Here is a 19181-nt window from a genome sequence, read left to right on the forward strand (position 1 = left end):
TAGGAGGCATTAAAAGATCAATATTAGGAATTATGAGGAAAGGAATATAAAACGCCATAAAAATTGGTATAGTGCTGTAAGTACAAACCTTGAACAGGCTTGTAAAAAAATCACTCACGGCACACAGAGTATGAATATAAAGTAATTATTTCACATTTCTGATAATACAAGAATGAGAAAGCAACCAATGAAGCGATCAAACATCATATTTTAAAGAGAATGATGAGGAAACACTTGATCCTGACATTAATTTTTTTATATACATATAAATTAAACCATAAAGCTGACTAACACAGGATAAATATCAGAAGTAAAAATGGCAGCTAGTTTAATTTCAACTTGCAATCTGAAGCATGTGCATTTTTAACTACTGAATACAATAGTCCAAATATACTACCTGGCTCAAATTTCCTCAGCTCCTGATAGTTCCAAGAACATGTCATAGCAAAACACCTTAGTCTTTTTTTCCATTCTACTCCTGTTCACTTTCTTATTTAGTGGCTTAACAGCAGAAGCTCTGGCTCTGCCAACTAAACATGGAAAAAGCTAGAGCAGAATTCCATGTTTTCACAAGATACTAATTTTCTATTGAGGAGACTACTGTAATTACATGTTTTCTCTTTATCCTTGCTGGAATCACAGTTTAAGAAGTTGTATTCTTCCATCTTCTGCATTGTTATCATTATTTGCTCGACTCCAGGCAGAGCTGCAGAAGTCTCCCTGAATTAACAGGCAAAAAATGTTTCACCAAACTGCTGTAGAAAGATATCTGGGTAAGTGCTATTCAAAGTAGAACCACGAACCACATCAGTGATCAGAAAAACTACAACAGGGTGGGGAACCCAGACAGCCTAATCCATGATGGATGAAACACTGAACCAAGGACTCCCAAGGCCACAAAGATGAGCAATTAAGTCACTCTCCCTATTAGGAAAACCCACCTAGGCAATTCAACGGGAGAAGCTCCCTCAGCAATATTATGCAAGCCAAGTAGAGGTGCTGTGTAAAGGAACATAGGACTTAAAATAAGATGTTGGAGATGGGCAATTTCAGGATCAAACAAGAGTATTTGGGCACAACAACACATTTGAGGGAAGGGCCAAAAGTGTGGAAAAAGAAGGATCAAGATGAGTTGCTAGCCCAGCCCTGTGCCTGATCACTGTCACCTGTACTGTCTTTTTGTTAAATTATTTTTCAAACTGTTTTCTGTGCAAGCATGCTCTTGGTGACCCCATGAGAAGCTTGGTCTGGAGCAGGCTGGCTGGCAGGACTTGTGACCCCACAGGGGACCCACACTGGAGCCAGCTGTGCCTGAGGGGCTGCGTCCATGGGAAGGACCCATGCTGCAGCAGTTCATAAAGGACTGCAGCTCATGGGAAGGACTCACATTGGAGAAGTTCATGAAGGACTGTCTCCTGTGGGAGGAACCCCATGCTGGAGCAGGGGAAGAGTGTGAGGAGTCCTCCCCCCGGAGGAGGAAGGAGTGTTAAAGACAACATGTGATGAACTGACTGCAGCCCCCATTCCCCTGCACTGCTATGCGGGGCAGGAGGTAGAGAAATTGGGACTGAAGCAGAGTCCAGGAAGAAAGGAAGGGGAGGGCAAAGGTGGTTTTAAGTTTTGGTTTTATTTGTCATTACCCGACTGTGATTTGAATGGTAATAAATTAAACTTATTTCCAAGTCATTTTGCCCATGACAGTAATCGCTGAGCAATGTCCCTGTCCTTATCTCAACCCACAAACATTTCATTTTATTTTCTCTCCCCTGTCTAGTTGAGGAGGGGAGTGATAGAGAAGCTTTGGTAGGCACATGGCGTCCAGCCAGGGTCAAGCCAGCACATCTGTGTACGTGCACATGCAAGCACACAGATCTGCTAGTGCACTACAGGCAGACTAGCCAGAAAGTTAGGACAAGAGGTCTTGGGGACAGATTTTACAGAGACAGAAGGCCTGGAAGACAGGTACTAGAAACACCCATGAAATGGGATTTTCCCTGAGCACTGATCCTTAGAAACAGGATATAGCTATTCATATCACCCATGTTAACACGGGATGCCTGGAAAAGCACCATGCTCCCATTTGTGCTAACCTATTTATGGCTGGCCATGCTTTCACAGTGCCTCTGTCTATCAGGATTTGCTGTGCGGCCTCACGGCAGGGCAGGACCTAGAAACAGAGATGGTGAGCAGCCTCCCCCCTCTGCTGGCCCAGCAGTAAGCTCCTTCCTGAGCGTAAGCCTGACTGTAACACCTGACCCCCACCAAACCGGCAGCAGCAACCATGACATCGTGACCACTTCCCAGGGCCTCCCAATGTGGGTCTAAAGAGACACAGGTCTAACAAGGGGAAGGCTCTGGTGCTGCTAGTAAGCTACACTGACCACGGTATTTTTAGAATGGCTCTACGAAGAATGCAGAGTAAACCCTATCCCTCAGTTACAGGCAGCTGGAGTGTAACCAGCACCTCTAACCATCCAGGAAAGCTGGAAAAGCAGCAGACAGCTGCCCTGGCTGCTCCCACTCCCCCACTGAGGCAGCACAAAGGCAGACAAGTGATGCTGGCTGGGGCGGCACTCAACAAGCTGCCAGCTGCCTGTTACAGTCAATAAGCAAGAACATACTGGCTCTGTAGACAACGGGACCAAGACAAAGGCTCAATTCCCTCTACATCCTGCAGCGCCCCTCATCTCATTCAAGCACATATCAAAGGCTGTTCCTTCCAGGAAGCCCTCTGATGAGCCAATAAAAGTGTTAAAGGCTGCACATATTCCTTCTTTTCAGTATCTTCCCAACAGTCAAGTAAAATCGTAAAAACTACAGCATGGTGTTAGTTTTCTTCACCAGTCAGAAAAAAAAACAGGTCCATTGCCAAAGCCTATCAAAAAGCTGGCAGCCCTCCTACCACTAGTTTGCACTGAGAATCTCTGCAACCTGTCCTCTCCAGCAGCAGAATCCAAAGCTCAGAGCACCTCTAATTCTTTTCCAAGGAACAATGCTTCACTTTCCCACATATAGAAACTCAGATGGGTGATAAGAAAAGACAGAGAGATGCTTATCTTTTACTGTCTCAGAAAATTTCTTTCCAGTCACAGAAGTGGCTAAGAAATCAGACTCGAGCATCACAGAATCCAAACACCCGGTCTATTGACATTTTCTCTTCAAGAATCCTGCGCTCCATCTCCTTGAAGAAATATAAATACAGGGGTGCAAAATTCATCAACTGGCTCCAGATTAAAAATTATGTGAGAAACAGACTCCCATTAGGAGTTAAAATACAACAATGAGTATTTGAAAAAAAAAAAAAAAAAGATGCAGTAGACCCAGCATGTAACTTCTTGTCTCTCTGGGTTCAGCTCCTCATAAACCACAGTTCTTTCCTTAAGATTTCATGGCACTAGCATGGATCAAGAGCACCTGTTAGCCTGAGCACTAAAATTCAGCTATAACATCCAGCCACCTAGCCACCAAGTGCCACCTGAATGGCTGGGAACCATTTATCCAAATGACAGCATTTTCTTTTGTAAGAAGAAGAAAATCAAACTAATGGCAATGGTGCTGCCTATACTCAATGTTCTGAAGTTCCAGCAATGGTATACAATGAAGAACAGCAAGACAAGACTGAACACTGAACTCTGATATACTCACAGGCACAGCACATACTGCCTCAAATACTGCTCTTGAAGTTCTGCACTTGACCTGACACCCAAGTCCACATGGAATTTCATCATCCTATCTTGGTCTGCACACCACAGCAAAGGAAGCTACGAAGGACTGCACCTTTCATTAATTTACCTCACAGTGGAAAATACTAGAGATAGGAAAAGAAGAATTAATCAACATAGCAACCCTGTCAACATAGCAACCCTGTACGCACACACACACTTACACACAAGAGATTTGTCTCCAGGGATGAGGCAAAAATGAACCTTTCAATCTCAGCAGCCACTGAAGTGGGAGTATAATGTGGAAAGTGGTCCAGAAGCTGAGCTTGCAAAAAAGTTAGTAATACATCAAGCACAGATCAACAATCAGACAAGCACAAGGTCATTTCTTTCTCCAAGGGACATTGTTGATGGCTAGCAAGAACTCAACCACCTTTCAGCCACCCCAGAAATCACCCCCCAAAATTTAGGATCTGTAGAAAAGTACAACCCCTACATCTGCCACCCACACAGGATGGAGCAAGTCAGCACTTGGGCAAGTTTCCAGCCAAGGGACTGGATGCAAGCAGGACTGCAAGAATGGTACAAGGTTCACCTGCTAATCTTGAGTGGCCTGACATATTCTCAGAGAAAGGACAAAGGTATATAAGCAGAGACCAGTACTCTTTCTTTCATTATCTCTCTTTTCTCCTTTAAGTGCCAGGCTATACATCCTTACAAAGCCTTCTGTTAACCATGGAATGAAGCAGCATTTGGCAAATGCTGTACCACAACTGACTGTACCTCACAAGGTGCCTGCAGAAGAGGAAACCTAGCATACCCAAGTGTGCCCGGTCCTTTTCTCTTTCTTAACCATGACAGAGATGCTCATATATATACCTACAAGGGAACCTGCTTGTACCCCCATCCACAATATGATACAGATTCACTCAATAGTACTAAATGGCTTAGTAAATAAGCACGTTACAAAGATGTCAACAAAGTATTATTATGAAGTCTTGGCTTATGCAATCACACTTTTCCTACCCATAAAAGGTATAGAAAGAAATATCATTAATAAATAGCTCAAACACATGACAAACTACAGGGCTCTCTAAGTCTGTGAATGGTTAAGTCTCTCCCACTAATAAGAGCTTGCCAAGCCCAACACAGTAACACTGGGCTAAAAACTAAAAAGATTCTGCTGCATCAGAGCACAAGCTCTCCTACAGTTATGTTTGAGCTAGTTTTCTGTTCCATCTGTGTAGCTCTCAGGGACAACAGGCACTGAGTCCAAGCTCTCAGTTTCAGGTTTAATACCAGCCAGTGGCAGGAGTCTAAAAGTGAACTCCAAGCGTGTCGCTGCAATCCGTCTATTAAGAAGTTTCTATTCCTAGGAGGCATAGCAGGTAATTCTGAAGGTACTTGGACAATTGAAGGAAAATAAATTATACATGCATGCTGACTGAAAGAAGAAAATAGAATGTCACCTGGGGAAAGTAGGTTTCTATCAGGAATAAAAGCCAAAAGGGACCGAGGTAAGCACAAGCTTGGAGAGCTTGCCAGCGACTCCCCTAACCTCATGCTGTGGGTCCTTTATGCCTCTCTGCCACAAGACAAGATTCCCCTGTTAAAAGTTTATCTTCAGCTCCTTGCAGAGGCTAAACCCTCACCTTTGTGCATGTCAGGAAAGTAAGCAGGGGCGTGGTTACAATTGTAGAGAGGGATTCAGCTCAGGTAGGAAAGCAATCCAGTTTGCAACACACCAGGAGATCCACACTTGTAATGCATACCCAGCAGCAGCATAAGAAAGCAGATTGTCATGGTTTCTGCAGCGCTTAAGGACAAGAGACAGACGCTGGAAAATGCCTATACTGGTAATACAGTGCAGGAAAGAGCAGAGTGATACTAAGTCTCTTGTATAAGTTGTTCAACCAACAGAAAATAAGTATCCTAATGGGACATGCCGCATTTACCCGCAACCCTCCCCTCCCAGCATCTCACCCTGGTCGCACCTTCACCCTTCAGATATACAAAAACATGACTACATGCACTATTCATTGAATGTTCTACAGAGGCATGAACTTTGGGGAAGGTCAACATTCTCTGACTAGTTAAAATAGGTTCTTAGTTCAAAATTTCACAGCAGCATTTAATTGCAAGACTAAGCTGTCACAGCAATTGCACACTTTACACTACAGAAGCTCCCTACCTCTGAGAAAAATTACAATCAATGAACTCAACCCTTTTTTACCTTTGAAGTTTAAGCAGGAATCGCGTAGAATATAGAATAGTTCAGCTAGAAGGGACCTAGAAGGATCATCTGGTCCAACTGCCTGACCAAAAGCTAAAGCACGGTATTAAGGACATTGTCCAAACACCTCTTAAACACCGACAGGCTCAGGGCATCAACCATCTCTCCAGGAAGCCTGTCCCTGGGTTTGACCACCCTCTCGGCGAAGAAATGCTTCCTCGTGTACAGTCTGAACCACCCCTGACACAGCTCTGAGCCATTCCCAGGCGTCCCATCCCTGGATCCCAGGGAGAAGAGCTCAGCACCTCCTTCTCCATGTCCCCTCCTCGGGAAGCTGCAGAGAGCAATGAGGTCGCCCCTCAGCCTGCCTCTCTCCAAATGAGACAAACCCGGAGTCCTCAGCCGCTCCTCTCAGAACATGCCTTCCAGCCCTTCACCAGCTCGCTTGTCCTCTTCCGAACACATTCAAGGTCTTTTGCATCCTGCTCAAACGGTGGAGCCCAGCACCACACACAGCACTCTGGGTGAGGCCGCACCACCGCTGAACACAGTGGGACAGGCCCCTCTCCTGACTGGCTGGGTTTGATGCCCCCGGGATGCAGTTTGCCCTCTGGGCTGCCAGGGCTCACTGTTGGCTCCTCGAGAGCTGCTGCCCACCAGCACCCCCAGGCCCCTTTCTGCAGGGCTGCTCTCCTGCTGCTCCTCTCCCAGTTTAGCCTTGTGCCCAGCATTATTCACCCCTTGGGAACCAATATATTTTAAGTTATATTAGTCAATACAGATTAGCCTAGGCTGCTGTAGCTAAAATATGGCCAAGTAATTCACAATCATAGAATCACAGAATGGCTTGTGTTGGAAGGGACCCCTGGAGGTCACTTAGTTCAACCCCCTGCTCAAGCAGGCTCTCCTACAACAGCTGCACAGGATCATGTCCAGGTGGGCTCTGGACATCCCCAGAGAAGGAGACTGCACAGCCTCTCTGGGCAGCCTGTCCCCGTGCTCCGGCACCCTCAAGGGAAAGAAGTTTTTCCTGCTCTCCCCACGGAGCTCCCTGTGCTGCAGTTTGTGCCCGTTGCCCCTTGTCCTGTCGCTGGGCACCGCTGACAAGAGCCCGGCCCCGGCCCCCTGACACTGGCCCTTAAGGTACCTGTGTGCATCGCTCAGGTCCCCTCTCAGCCTTCTCCTGCCCAGGCTGAACAGCCCCAGCTCCCGCAGCCTTTCCTCACCAGGGAGATGCTCCAGCCCCTCATCATCCAGTCCCACCAACTCGATGGTGCTAACAGCCAAAACCTCCCCCCGCCCAAGACAGCCCCTGCTGACTTGCTGCCTCACGCTGCACACACACCGAGCGCACTGAGCCCGATGCGCGCGGGCAGGCCCTGGGTACCAGAGAACCCGGGCACGGGTCGGGGCTGCAGCGTGACTCGGATGACTGCGGCGGAACTAGGAGGGCGCAGAGCGGGCAGCGGGAGGTGGGGGGGGGGGGGAGGGGGGCAGGGGCGGGCGCTCTGCCCTCACCGGGAGCCCAACGCCGCCGGAGCTAAGGCGGTGCTGGGCGTGGCCAGGGCGGTGAGCAGCCTATGGCAGCCGGCGCTGGTGATGTAACGCTTCTCGCCCCCTGCCATTGGCTGGAGCACCCGTACTTCGAGAGACGCCCCGCCCCGCCCCACCGCTGCCGCGGCCCGCCCCAGCCCCGCTAAGAGCCAGCGGGGGAAGGGCGCGTTCGGCGAGGCTGGGGGGGGGGGTGCCGGGACGGCTGCCCTCGGTGGAGAAACGCGTCTGTGCGCCCGGCGGAAGGCGGCGGGGCAGCAGGGGAGCTGCCACAGCCACCGCAGGCCGTTCCACCGCCCCACGACCATTTTGTACCCAGAACCTGCCGCGGAGGCACCGGCGAGAGACAGAGATGCGCAAGGACCCCCCGCGGCTCGTTCCCCTGAAATCTGCTGCCTCACGGTGAACAGCCTGAGCACGTATACCCCTCCCGTCCATAGAGACAGAGCCTGCTCCCTCGGGTTCACGGGGCCCCTCTCCACACAGTCCCTTTCACCGGCTTAGGTGCCAGCTGGAGTTAAACCACAACGAGGACATCACCTCTGCTCTAGGAAGTGGGTTATGAGGAGCCTATAGCTATTCAAAAATAATAAACATAAAAGATAAAGTGAGGTTATTGCATTTCCAAATGTACATCCACAACTCAAAGCAAGCAGTAAAGAACATAACATCCAGGGAATGCCAGACTACACGCAGTGCACACAATCCTACTCCGCCTGCGATCACATGTGCCGTTTTCTTCCCAGGCCATCTCATGTTGCTTCCAAGGTGGCTGCCTAATTCAGTATCCAAAGATATTGCTGAGATTAAGAATCAGGATTGCATCACTGCAGCAGAGGGCAGCACATCCTTTTCCGTGGGGTAACACCTCCTTCACTGCTGAGGGGGAGCAAGTATGAGCCTGTCCCTGCGGCTGCACTGACCGGAATAACCAGTGATGACTGGGCCCTGATGCTGACAGCCCTTTACAGAGACTCCACTAGCGCAAGAGACAGTTCAGTATGCCAAGATGCTCAGAAAGCAAAGCTGTTATTCCAAAATAAATTTCATGCTGGAACAACTGCAGTGGGAAAGTTAACTCCAGGGAATGGATCAGTCCAAAAGCTGAAGACAGCAAAAAGAGTGTGAGATCATACACTTAAAATGAATGAATATCACTCCACACAAGCTCAGGTCTAATCAAGCCACAAATTTACATGCAAAATTAAGATATAAAACATAATCTAACTGCCTGATCACTAGAAGCTGCGTGTTTTTCATACGCACATGTCATAAGGCCCACATGCCGGCAACTGCGGCTGGTATCAGTTAGACACCAAATCAGCAGTTCCTGTGAGGAGGTGGTGCAACCTTGATGGATGAAGGCTTGAGAATCAGAGGCCCCAGGTTTACCCCAGGTCAGTCAATTTCTTTTGTGGCCTTGAACAGTCATTCCTCTACCTATAAGGTGGAACAAAGCTCAGACATCTAACATATAGAGGCAGTTTGCCTTCAAACCAACCAGCCACTCTCATTCTGAAGCCAGAAGACAGTAACTTAGCCGTGCCAAAATGCTAGGGAACTTATGTTTGGGCCTTAATTTGTCTGCAGATGGGGAAACTGAAATCCAAAGAAAATACTAGAGCCTACCAATTCCTACTTTTTATGTAGGAGAGTACAGAAAAGCCTGGAAGCAAATTTATCTTTCTGTGTCAGAATGATCAGTATTAAAACATACTGAAAAGAATACACAAACTGAACATCAGCTTTGCTCCCCAACGTCAGGTTATCGTAAGCAATATGTTGTGGAGGACAGAATTAAAGCTTCATACAGGTACCCTCCCCCACTGTAACCCCAACCACATAGCTTCACCAAAGAAAGTACATTGTTACTACACCATGCTAGAATTCAGCTTATATTAACAAAATCAAGAGAGCTTCCAAGCAAGCAAAGGTAAGGAACAGCAGGGAATCCTTGACCTTACTTTGACCTCCAAATTTACATCAGAATAAATGATTCTTTCACCACCATCAGAGCCTGAACTACTCTGTGACTACAATAAAGGGTAAAATAGACAAACCTCTATGCTCAGCCCTAACTTGGCTGAGAAAAGCAGCATCAGCATTTGTGCCGCAGTACTGGAGTGAACATTTTCTGTCTTTCAGCAAGTACCACAGCTATAGAGCTTGCCCAGCCAGAACAGGTTTCACTAAGCCAACATGAAGCAGAAACCAGTTTGGGGAGACAGCCCCCAACAAGATAAACAGCGCACAGCAACGAGTGGAAAAAGGGATAGGTCCAAACAATAAGATCTAACCTACTTGTGTTTTCATAAAGGGCAATTCCAATACATGCACTGAGAATTGGATGTGAATAGGAGAAGCCAAGAAAGAAGTCTGCACAAACTGGCTACGCTTTATCCTAACTGAAGATTTCAAAGCAAACCAAAACTAAGGAATAATACAAAGGCTGACAATAGCGGGTAGCTAGCTGCCTCCGCAGCAGGTACTGTTCAACCCCATGCTCCCGAGCAACCACCATGGGCTATCTAGTCGCCACTTTTCTTTATCCCCAGAGCAAAAGATCTGCAAGACAAGGTGCATGTAGGAGTGCTGGAGACACTCCCTGCTCAACACAGCAGCAACAGCTGGCCCTGACACCACCCGTACAGATGAGCCTGTAGCATTATGAATGTGCAGGGAGAAAAGCAGGCCGCACTCCGGTCTCGACATTCCCGAGTCCGAGGAACGATGGCCGCGCAGCTTGCAAAGGGCCATTCATCTCCTTCCCACCCCGGGAGCAAGATGGGCCCTCGCCACGCAGGCCCGGGTTGGCCCGGGGACGAGTGGAAAGAGGACAGCCGGTGGGGCGGGACAAGAGGCCGCGTAGGTCTCACACTCGGCCCGGCTTGGTCAGGGCTCCCCTGCGCACCCGAGCCCCGGGAACGGGCCCCCCGCACCCACCTCCTCACGCCGCTTCTGCCAGCGGCCGCACGGCGACTCCTCGAGGATCTCAGACTCATCCTCACTTTCCTCCTCCTCCTCCTCCTCCGGCGGCGCGGCAGAAGTCACCGGCGCAGACACCGAGGTCAGTCCTGGGCCAGATGATGAAGACTCCGGCTTCGAGTCGGAGCCGCTACTCGGCACCTGCTTGGAATCACCCTCCGACATTCTGACGTCGCAGAACCTGCGGGCCAGAGGCGCGGGCCGTGAGGCGAGGCGGCTGTGAGACCAGGCCAGGCCCGGTGGGCCGGGCCGGACCGGGCCGGGCCGCGCCCCGGGCCTGCTGGCAGCGCGCAACCAAGCCAGTTCCGGCCCGAGGCAGAGGGCAACGCAGGGACGCAGTGGGAACCCGGAGGGGGGGAAGGAACGCGAGCCACGCACTTACCGGGCTCGCCCGGCACCTCCCAGTCCCCAAACGCGTCGCTACTCCACCGACGGGCCGCCGCCGCCAACCGCCGCGCTACGTAACGCGCCGTCCGGGGCGGGGCCTCCCGCGGGACGGCCAATAAAAGCCCGGGAGCGTGCCGCCCGCCTCTGAGAATTGGCCGGTGGGCGGAGCCCCGATGCATAAAGGAAGATAGGGGGCGCCCGCGCGCTCACTGCGTGAAGGACTGTGAAGGGGGGCGGGGAGGGCGAGCTGGCCTAGCCCCGGTCGGTAGCCAATGAGAGCCCAGGAGAAGGGCCGTCAGCCTCTGCTGATTGGTCGGTGGGCGGGGCTAAGTTTATATAAGGCAGTGGGGGCGCACCAGGTTCCGGGGGGGGTGGGAGGCACACCCGGCAGCGTGGTGTGAGGGTTCGCCGTCTCAGCGGGGCGGGTGACTGGGGCCGCCCCCCGCCACAGGCAGGCGGTGGTACCGCCGATCCCGAGTTCCCTGTTCCCCCTCCCCGCTATACGATGAGCCTGCTCAAAGCGCGGCTGCCTGGGGCGGCCTCCGTCTCCCCTGAGTCGGCAGGGCGAGCAGGCCCCCGAAGGGTTACCGCAGTCCCTGGAGCGCGGCTGGGCCGGCCCGGGGGAACCTGTGGCGCTGGGAGGAGGGGGCCGCAGGGCGGCTTGTAGCCAGTGCGCAGTCCCGCGTGGGGCCCCGCAGCGCTGACAGGCCGGGGCGGAGGCGGGGGGGGCGCGCCCGAGCCCCGCGGGCCTGAGGCCGCCGAGCGGAGCGCGCTGTCAGTCCTGCGCCGCGCTAGCCGCCGCTCGTCTCTATGGTAGGCGCTTCCGGCCCCTGTGCCGCGGCCGCGCGGGCTGAGCGCTGTTCCCCCTTGGCGACTCTATAGCCCGCGCTTCCGGCCGCGCGACTTCCGCTCGGCGGTTCGCTGGTGGGTGGTTCCGCCGCCCTCGCTGCCTTGCCGCCCGCGCTGGGCCGCTCGCGCCCTCCGGTGCCGCCCAGTCTGGTCGCGCGTGGCCCGGCCGCCCCCGCCGCCCCCCTCCGCGCAGGGCCGCCGTGCGCCGGGGGCCGGGTCCGCTGGCGGAGGCCGCCGCGGCGCCATGGGCGCCTACTTGTCGCAGCCCAACACGGTGAAGAGCTCCGGGGACGGGGCTGGCCTTGGGCCGCGCCCGCTGCACTTCGGCTTCAGCGCCATGCAGGGCTGGCGCGTCTCCATGGAGGTGAGCGGGGCAGCGGGCGGGGGCGACCCACCGGGCCCCCGGCGCTGCGAGCCCGGCGGGGAGGCTTCCTTCTCCCCCGGCCCTTGCTCGGCGTCCTGCGCCGGGAGGCGGACGGCGCGGCGGCCCCGCCGGCGCCCACCGGTGGGACGGGGAGGCGGCCGGTCTCTCCCGCCGGCGCCAGGCGCTGAGGCCGCGGTGTCCGTCGGTAGCGGGGAAGGGCTGCCGCTCCCGGTGCTACCATGGCCTTGCCGGAACGCCGCTGGGCTGGCGCTTGTCCCGGCTCCCGCGGTGAGCTGCCGGGGAGACACCCCGCTGCGTGGGGCGCGGCGCGGTTCCTCGGCGGGGGCGCGCCTGGCACAGGCAGTCCGGAGAAATCCCGGCAGGGAAGGAGAGATTTGGGTTAAAAAGTGGAGGAAAGGGCAGTTTAGTGTTTGGGATGAAGCACTGAATGAAAGCAAATGAAAAATCCACTGGCAAAATTTCTGCTTTTCTTTCCAGGCAGAAATGAGGTGTCAGTCTCTGTTCTCTCTCTCCCTGGTTTTTGTTTTTTTTTTTCCCTAGGCGAATTTATTGCTGCTCTCAGCCTCCTGTAGCCAGTCCTGGCTTTCCCATCCTACTAGCTAGGCTAATTATGGGGCAAATGAATTACCACAAGATAGATATCTGACTGCAGGAGCCAGATGTTTGCCCACGCTCCTGCCGGTGAGGGAGTCTGTTGGAACTACTTTGTAAAGCTGCTTGTATAAGGGCAATGTCAAGCTGCTGGGACTCCTCAGCCTTGCAAGCAGTTACTCGTTCTTTGAATTTAACACCCTCTGAGTGCCATTAATGTGCTGCTTTATTTTCCCTCCCAGGCAACCAGCAAACAGGCTAAATTAAATAGGATTAGTATTGGTCCCTACAGCCCCTCCCAGGGTACTACTTCTCTGAACACGGTAAAGCAGCCTTCTTGTTTGTAGCCCTTTGGCTAGTTTGGAGAGGATGTTCCATTCAGACTGCTGGGGACTAAGGTTTTGCAAATAGTTTCATGAGCAATGCTATCAGATACTTTATTGCTACTGAAATGTTACAGTGGTCTTAACTGGTGACAAAACGGTGACCAGGTGTTTCCTCTTTTCTGTGTGCATCAGAGCTTTGTGAAAGTGTGGGCTCACATTTCCACGGTAGAAGAGGCAGGAGAGTGCTCTTAAGATATGTGTGTACTCAGCTGACCATGACTGCTGGTGTCTCAGCTCGTCCATCACAGTGACGTCTGGAGGGGTGAAATGGTGGCACAGAGACATTACTGGAGCACAGAGGTGATACACAGTATAATCTCTGCGAGGGGATTAGCTCGTGTAAGAGGCTGAATGCAGACATCGTTCTGACATCCTTGGTGCACAGAGGTTGGAAGTGTGTGTTTTAAGGAGGCAGGCTTGGATGAGGGTGAGTAAAGAGTTGCCCCTGTTTATAGTGGTGGTGGGCTAAAGTAGCCCTCCCACAGGTGGAGCATTGGCTTGTAATTTCACTTATTTGAGGTCTGTTCTTACTGCTGTTGACCTTTATGGAAATTGGATGAGGCCCAGAGCTTGCAGCTGTGTTTTCTGCACTAGCCAACATCTCCCAGGCTTATCTCCCTGTTGGTAGAAGCAATACTGAGGCCATTGGTGTAGACATGTTTTTGTTATCACGAGAAATGAGAAAAGATGGCATGAGTGCTTGCGTTACAAGTTGAACCTGCTGTAAATTGCTTTGAAGTCTGTAATGGGAGAGAAACATGTTTCACATACAGCTGAGCAGCAGTTCTGTTGCAGTTTCTGGCATTCCAGTGCTATGTGCTCTCCTCTGTGTCTTGGTTTGTGTGTTTTCCTTTTCTTCATGTTTAATTGTACTTTTGCTCATGTAAGGCTTGGAGAAAGTTCTGGGCAAATGTTTATGCTTAAGGTTTTGGTTATGTGTTGTGTTAGTGAAACCAGTCAGGGTGTGTACAAGTGGTAGGACACAGGCATTTTTGGGTAGTAGAAATTTGTATAAAGGAGTTACCTGTTGCCTTTAAGTCATGTTTTAGGAGCCCTCAGGTGACACGTATACAGGACTCTGAAGAAATACTGTAATAAAAATCCATTCTTAGTCCAGAGAGGTTGCTTTGTGAGTATGGAAACGTTTTGGGCAGATGAGGGACCCAAAAGATGAGGATACCACCAAAAATTAGTGTTAGGTACTATGAGTGAATAAGAAAAGGAAAAAAGCTGAAGACAGCTTTATGGTTCAGGGAGGAGAGCTCTGGGATACAAAGGTGCAGGAGGCACTTTGGAGGTAGTGGAATGGAGCCTCTCGGAGCTCTTTGCTGTTGTTCTGACTGTATCTCCAAGATGAGACACCAACAACTCCCATGTGCAGCTTCATTTCACTCCAGGGCTCAGGAAAAAAGGCCCTTGCTTCAAAAAGTGCAAGAATTTGGTTCAAAATATGAAGATCTATCGAGTTAACTCTCAGTTTTAACTTGTTGGCTAATTCAAACTGAATTTGATGTTTCTCAGTACTGCTGTAGAACAGCTGAGGTAGCTGGGGGAGACCTAGAATCCCTTGAGGGGAAGGCTAGATAGCAGAAAGCTGGCACCCAGGCTTTGTGATCTGTTGCTCAGTCTGAAGAGCGTGAGGTGATGGCTAGCTTGGAAGGCAGTCACTGCAGTGAGCTTAGCAGACCTGGGAGCAAGGATGGAGACTGGTAACTGGCAGCCCCTTGTGCTGGCAGCAGAGGTGGTCTGAGTGGTGGTCGATCAGGTGCTCTCTGAACTGCTTGTACCATTGAAGTTGCCGGGGCTGGTGTGCAGCCCAGCTTGAGGAGCCAGTGGCCCTCCTGTCCAGAGCAGTGTAGAGCAAGCCCTGTGCACAGCGCAGGAGCTGAACCCACTCCTACCAACACGTGCAGGCCATGTCTGTCTGCCCTCCTTGACTGCAGCACCCTGGTTCGGGGTCAGGATGAGTTGCGGTGAGTGCTCTACAAATGGAGTAGAGAAACAGTTTTTGCTGCCAATACTGGGTTTCCTCCCTAGCAGCATCTGCATTACTTGCTCTAATTAAACTGCTGTTTAGTCACCTGGGACTTAGCCCAGTTAGTTTGTTGTGGTTTTGCTGTCTCACTAGCTTCTGTAAATGCTCTGAAAAGTGAGCATTAAAATGCTGGTTCTTTGTTTATTCTTATTTTCATTTTCTATCTCCAGTGAGCTGTCTGGTTAAATTTCCTACATTATAATTCCGAGTAATTTTTTTCATTTTGAACTAAGATTGTAATTTCAGACACTTATTTTCATCACAGTGTCAGGAGTTTCATTGCACTAAGTACTGCATAAACCCTGAACCTCTCTTTTTCCTGTTTTCTTTAGCACTTGATAGAAATTGCAGGGGGATAGAGTTTTCGTCTTATAAGATTGTGGGACTCCAGAGGGCAAAGAGCTCTTATCCAAGGACTCCTACAACAAAAATGAAGAGCTCAACAGTTGCTTGGCTGCACAGCAATTGTAGCATACTCTGTGTGTGTGTATGTATATAGAAATTCTGTGTTATGGCTGGCATTGTGAACACATCCAAATCTTTGAGCCAGCTGTCTTGGATTAAGCACAGTGGTTTTGGGGCAACTGTAGCACATTTAACTTCAAGGTGGTGAACTTGAACCACAGCAGAGACTAGATCAAGTCGTTTGAAGTATCACATGATTGTTCTTGAACAAAAGCATGTGGGGTGTGGTCAGCCAACAGTAAGTTGGTAGGTTAGGGCTTGAACTTTAAGGAATGTCAGGAGATTAGTTGGGCAGGGGGAAGGTTTAAGAGAAAGATTCAGTCCATCCATCAGTTCTAGGCCTTGCATTGGAACAGCCAGGTTTGGTTTGCTTACCTATAGGGCAAAAGAGGTCAGGCACCTGGCTGTAAAATTTGGGTGGTGCCTTCCTCAAAGTCTGATGTTCTTGAGAGACCTTGTGGAGGGGAAGGTTGCTCAGTGTATGTAGCTTGTATGTTGTTGATCTTTGTAGTTTGGGGACGTGCATGGGGAGAGGTTGGATGCAGTTTGATATTTAAGCCCAAAATGCCCCTGGGACACACCTTTCTGCTGGTTTGCCCCTGGACCTTCTCAGAGTTTCTGCATAGTTGCCAGAACCAAGATGTATGTCTTACCTTAGGAAGTGATATCTGGGTTTGTACTTTGGGTTTTGCACTATTAGTTGATTAGTTGCTTGTCCTTTGCTCAGCTGCTTAAAAGATGCTTGAGAGAGGCCGGGCTTTTTGTCTTGCTTGTCAGGTAGTGGCACCTGAGGCCAGCAGTGCCTTCATGGAGCATCGCACATGGCAAGAAAAGCAGAAAAGAGCCTTTGTCCCAAGAGAAGGTTTTCCAGACTGGTTTGTTTCTTCTCACTGGATGTGGCGGTAATCCTGGGTCCTGCAGGGCTGCCTCTTTTTTGGGCTGTTTGGGTAGACAACTGCTGCTGTCTGTGACCATATTCACCAGGATAAGCAAAGGCAAAGCTATATTTGCTTCAAGGCATGAGGTCAGGAGGCTCCATATGTGACCTTCTAGCTTTGTCAGTGCATCAACGTGGCTCTTCAGTTTGCATGGCTCTTGTTTGGCAAGAACTGGAGAAGAGAGCATCTGTGGGAACAGCCAGACTCCACAGGTGACCCTAAGCCAGTTGCATTTGTCTGTGTGTGGGAGGTTGCCAGTATATTGGTACCAGCATAACTTGTATTTCTGTAGTTATGCTCAGCTGGACAGCCCTCACCTCTGTACCAGTTTGTGCAGTAGAGCACGGCTTGCTGCCTCATGTTCTTTAAGAACTGTGAGCTACTACAGTAACGCAGGCCTTGCGAGTACCGGGAGCAGAGGAGTTTGATTCTGGCTTGAGCTTGGCCATACCTAGAGTTGTTGTACTGAGGATCTGAAGGGGTTTCCGGTACATTCGCATGGTGTCAAGGCTGCATTACTGCTCTAGTGCGGAGAGCACCATAACATTAAAGATCTGCGCCCCTCCCCCCCTTTGGAGATGAGTGCTTGTCAGGTAAGCTTTTGAGAATGTGAGTGGAGGCTTTCTTACTGTTCTTGCTCTCCCTCCAGATTTGAGAACCCCTGTGTTAGTGCTCATAGCCTCGCTGCGCCTTCCACCCACTTCTCTACGGGGACTAGTGCAATCCACATCATTCCAGACTTTTGCTCTCTCTTTCAGGATGCGCACAACTGCATACCCGAGCTGGACAGTGAAACAGCCATGTTCTCAGTCTACGATGGACACGGAGGTAACTGCATCCACTGTGTTCTCTCCAGAGCCCTTCAGTGTGGCTCTTCTAGGCTGCTCAGTGGCTGATGGGGCAAACATCTGTCTATCACTAAAAATCCTGCTCCTTCTTGGGAAACGTTTTCTTTGATATCATCGACTGAGGTTCTGAAAGTTCCTTAGGGTTTCTAGAAGGAAGAGCATGGGTTGATATGAAATTGAAATGAGATTTGCATTCCATCTTCTAAAACTTTTAAGAATGGCTATTTTCTTGGTGGATCAGCCAGAGAGGATAGTCACAGAAGAGTGGCAGTAAGAAAAACTACATGAGATTGGACCAAAGGTCTGACTCTAGTCAGTATGTTCTGCTGGTTGCCAGTACTGGTTGCCCAAGACAAGAGTGAAAAAACAGAACAGGCAGATCCATTCCCTGACACACCTTCCCAGCTTCCATCCCCCATGTAAGGGCTCCTTGAGCTACAGGTTGCAGCCATGCGTGCTTCTGTCTTCTTGGTGAGCTAATTCTTCATGAATTTGTCTAATTGCGTTTTAAACCAGGTTTATATGTTTGGTGATTGTTTGTATGGGATGTTTTGCTTAGAATTGTATTATTTGAAAAAAGAATTTGATCTAAATCTGCTGCCTGATACTTTCTTCCAGTCAGAAGACTCCTAGACTTTTCTCTGGTTGTACACAGCTGTACTATTAAATAACAGCAGCACCATTTTCTGGCCCTGAGGTCAATTGGCACAGTCTGGCCACACTGATGCTGTTAAGCTGTCTTAACATTTAGCCTAGTGTGGCTGCATTCAAACTAGCTCTTGGTTCCTGGTTCCAACTACATGCTGAACTGTGTCCAGAGATTACGAGAGTGCTAACTATCTTATGCCATGGATCATTCTAGTAATTCTAATAAATTTTAACACAGGTGATGAAATGCCTGAGCCGTGGAACTTACTAGGCTACTGATGCTGGACAGAGCCACAGATTCCAAACATTGTACCACAGCTGTGATTATATTTGTCCTTTATTTTTTGGGCATGGTCTAGCTCTGCAACATGCTTTTAGTTAGGCTGACTAGAACTGCCTATACCTTTCAAGTTACAGATATACTGTGAATTTATCATGACGTTAAGTGTTTTCTGCTTTGTTCACAGTTCCTTTCCTAACAGCATGTTGGATGTTTTGATACAAATAAACTGTAAGATGATATTTTCAGAACTCTGTCCTCAGTTTCCTCCAGATCTTTCCTTAAGTAGTAATAGATGAGTTTGAGTCCATCCAATGTATGTTTGGAGGTTGGTAGTCTTTTATGGTTTTTTTCTTGTCTTTGTCAGTGAGGAGTTTATCTGCCAATATCATGTAAAAGCGCAAGATCCTACTGTTAAATTTTGCAAATTATTTTACTTTTGATCATCCTGAATTTGATCATCACTTCTTACTGACCTCTCTTCCAAATTATTTATGTAGATGTTGAACCACATAAGTCTTAAGGAACTCTGCCAGTGGCCCTCCTCCATTTTGAGAGCTGTCTGCTTCTATCAAACCTTACTTCTTTTCCCATGGCAGCTTAGTATTTGAAACATTTGATGATTTATAGGAAAGCTTTTTGCAAATCTATATGAAGTAGATCAACTAAACTGCCTGTTTTCTCCTGCTCGTTGACTCTTTGAAAAAACATTTACCAGTTCGTTACATTCTCTGCTGTATAGTTAACCCCTGCCCATCCTATATGTATCCGTATATCTGCTTATTCTATTTATTACCATTTCTACTGTTTTCTGTACTCACATACTGGATATGCTGGTACGTAGTGTTGTGAACCCAGTTTCCACCACTCTCCAGCTCTTACGTTAATTCTTTTTTTGGTATGGTATGTATGTCTTTCATTTTGCGGATAATGGAGCA

At 49.7% G+C, this 19181-nt stretch overlaps 2 protein-coding genes across 4 annotated transcripts in view; one reads left to right on the forward strand and one right to left on the reverse strand.

The window, feature by feature from the left end:
* The window catches only part of NRBP1 (nuclear receptor binding protein 1), a 43728-nt gene extending 32804 nt beyond the window's left edge, over nucleotides 1-10924 (reverse strand). For both annotated transcript variants that reach the window (XM_040598752.1, XM_040598751.1), the window contains exons 1-2: nucleotides 10814-10924; nucleotides 10390-10612 (exon numbers count right to left, since the gene is read on the reverse strand). In XM_040598752.1, the coding sequence (XP_040454686.1) occupies nucleotides 10390-10596 (207 nt within the window). In that variant the 5' untranslated portion in view covers nucleotides 10597-10612; nucleotides 10814-10924. The remainder of the gene's footprint in view (nucleotides 1-10389; nucleotides 10613-10813) is intronic.
* An 812-nt stretch (nucleotides 10925-11736) lies between these two features.
* Nucleotides 11737-19181, forward strand: part of PPM1G (protein phosphatase, Mg2+/Mn2+ dependent 1G) — a 28233-nt gene continuing 20788 nt past the window's right edge. The window contains exons 1-2 of one of the 2 annotated variants that reach the window (XM_040598471.1): nucleotides 11737-12031; nucleotides 17226-17295. In XM_040598471.1, coding sequence (XP_040454405.1) covers nucleotides 11912-12031; nucleotides 17226-17295 — 190 coding nt within the window. In that variant the 5' untranslated portion in view covers nucleotides 11737-11911. Of the gene's footprint in view, nucleotides 12032-12597; nucleotides 17061-17225; nucleotides 17296-19181 lie in introns of those variants that run through there. The other variant, XM_040598472.1, reaches the window with a different exon arrangement.

This window comes from Falco naumanni, chromosome 6 (genome assembly GCF_017639655.2).
Source record: "Falco naumanni isolate bFalNau1 chromosome 6, bFalNau1.pat, whole genome shotgun sequence".
Classification (NCBI taxonomy): domain Eukaryota; kingdom Metazoa; phylum Chordata; class Aves; order Falconiformes; family Falconidae; genus Falco; species Falco naumanni.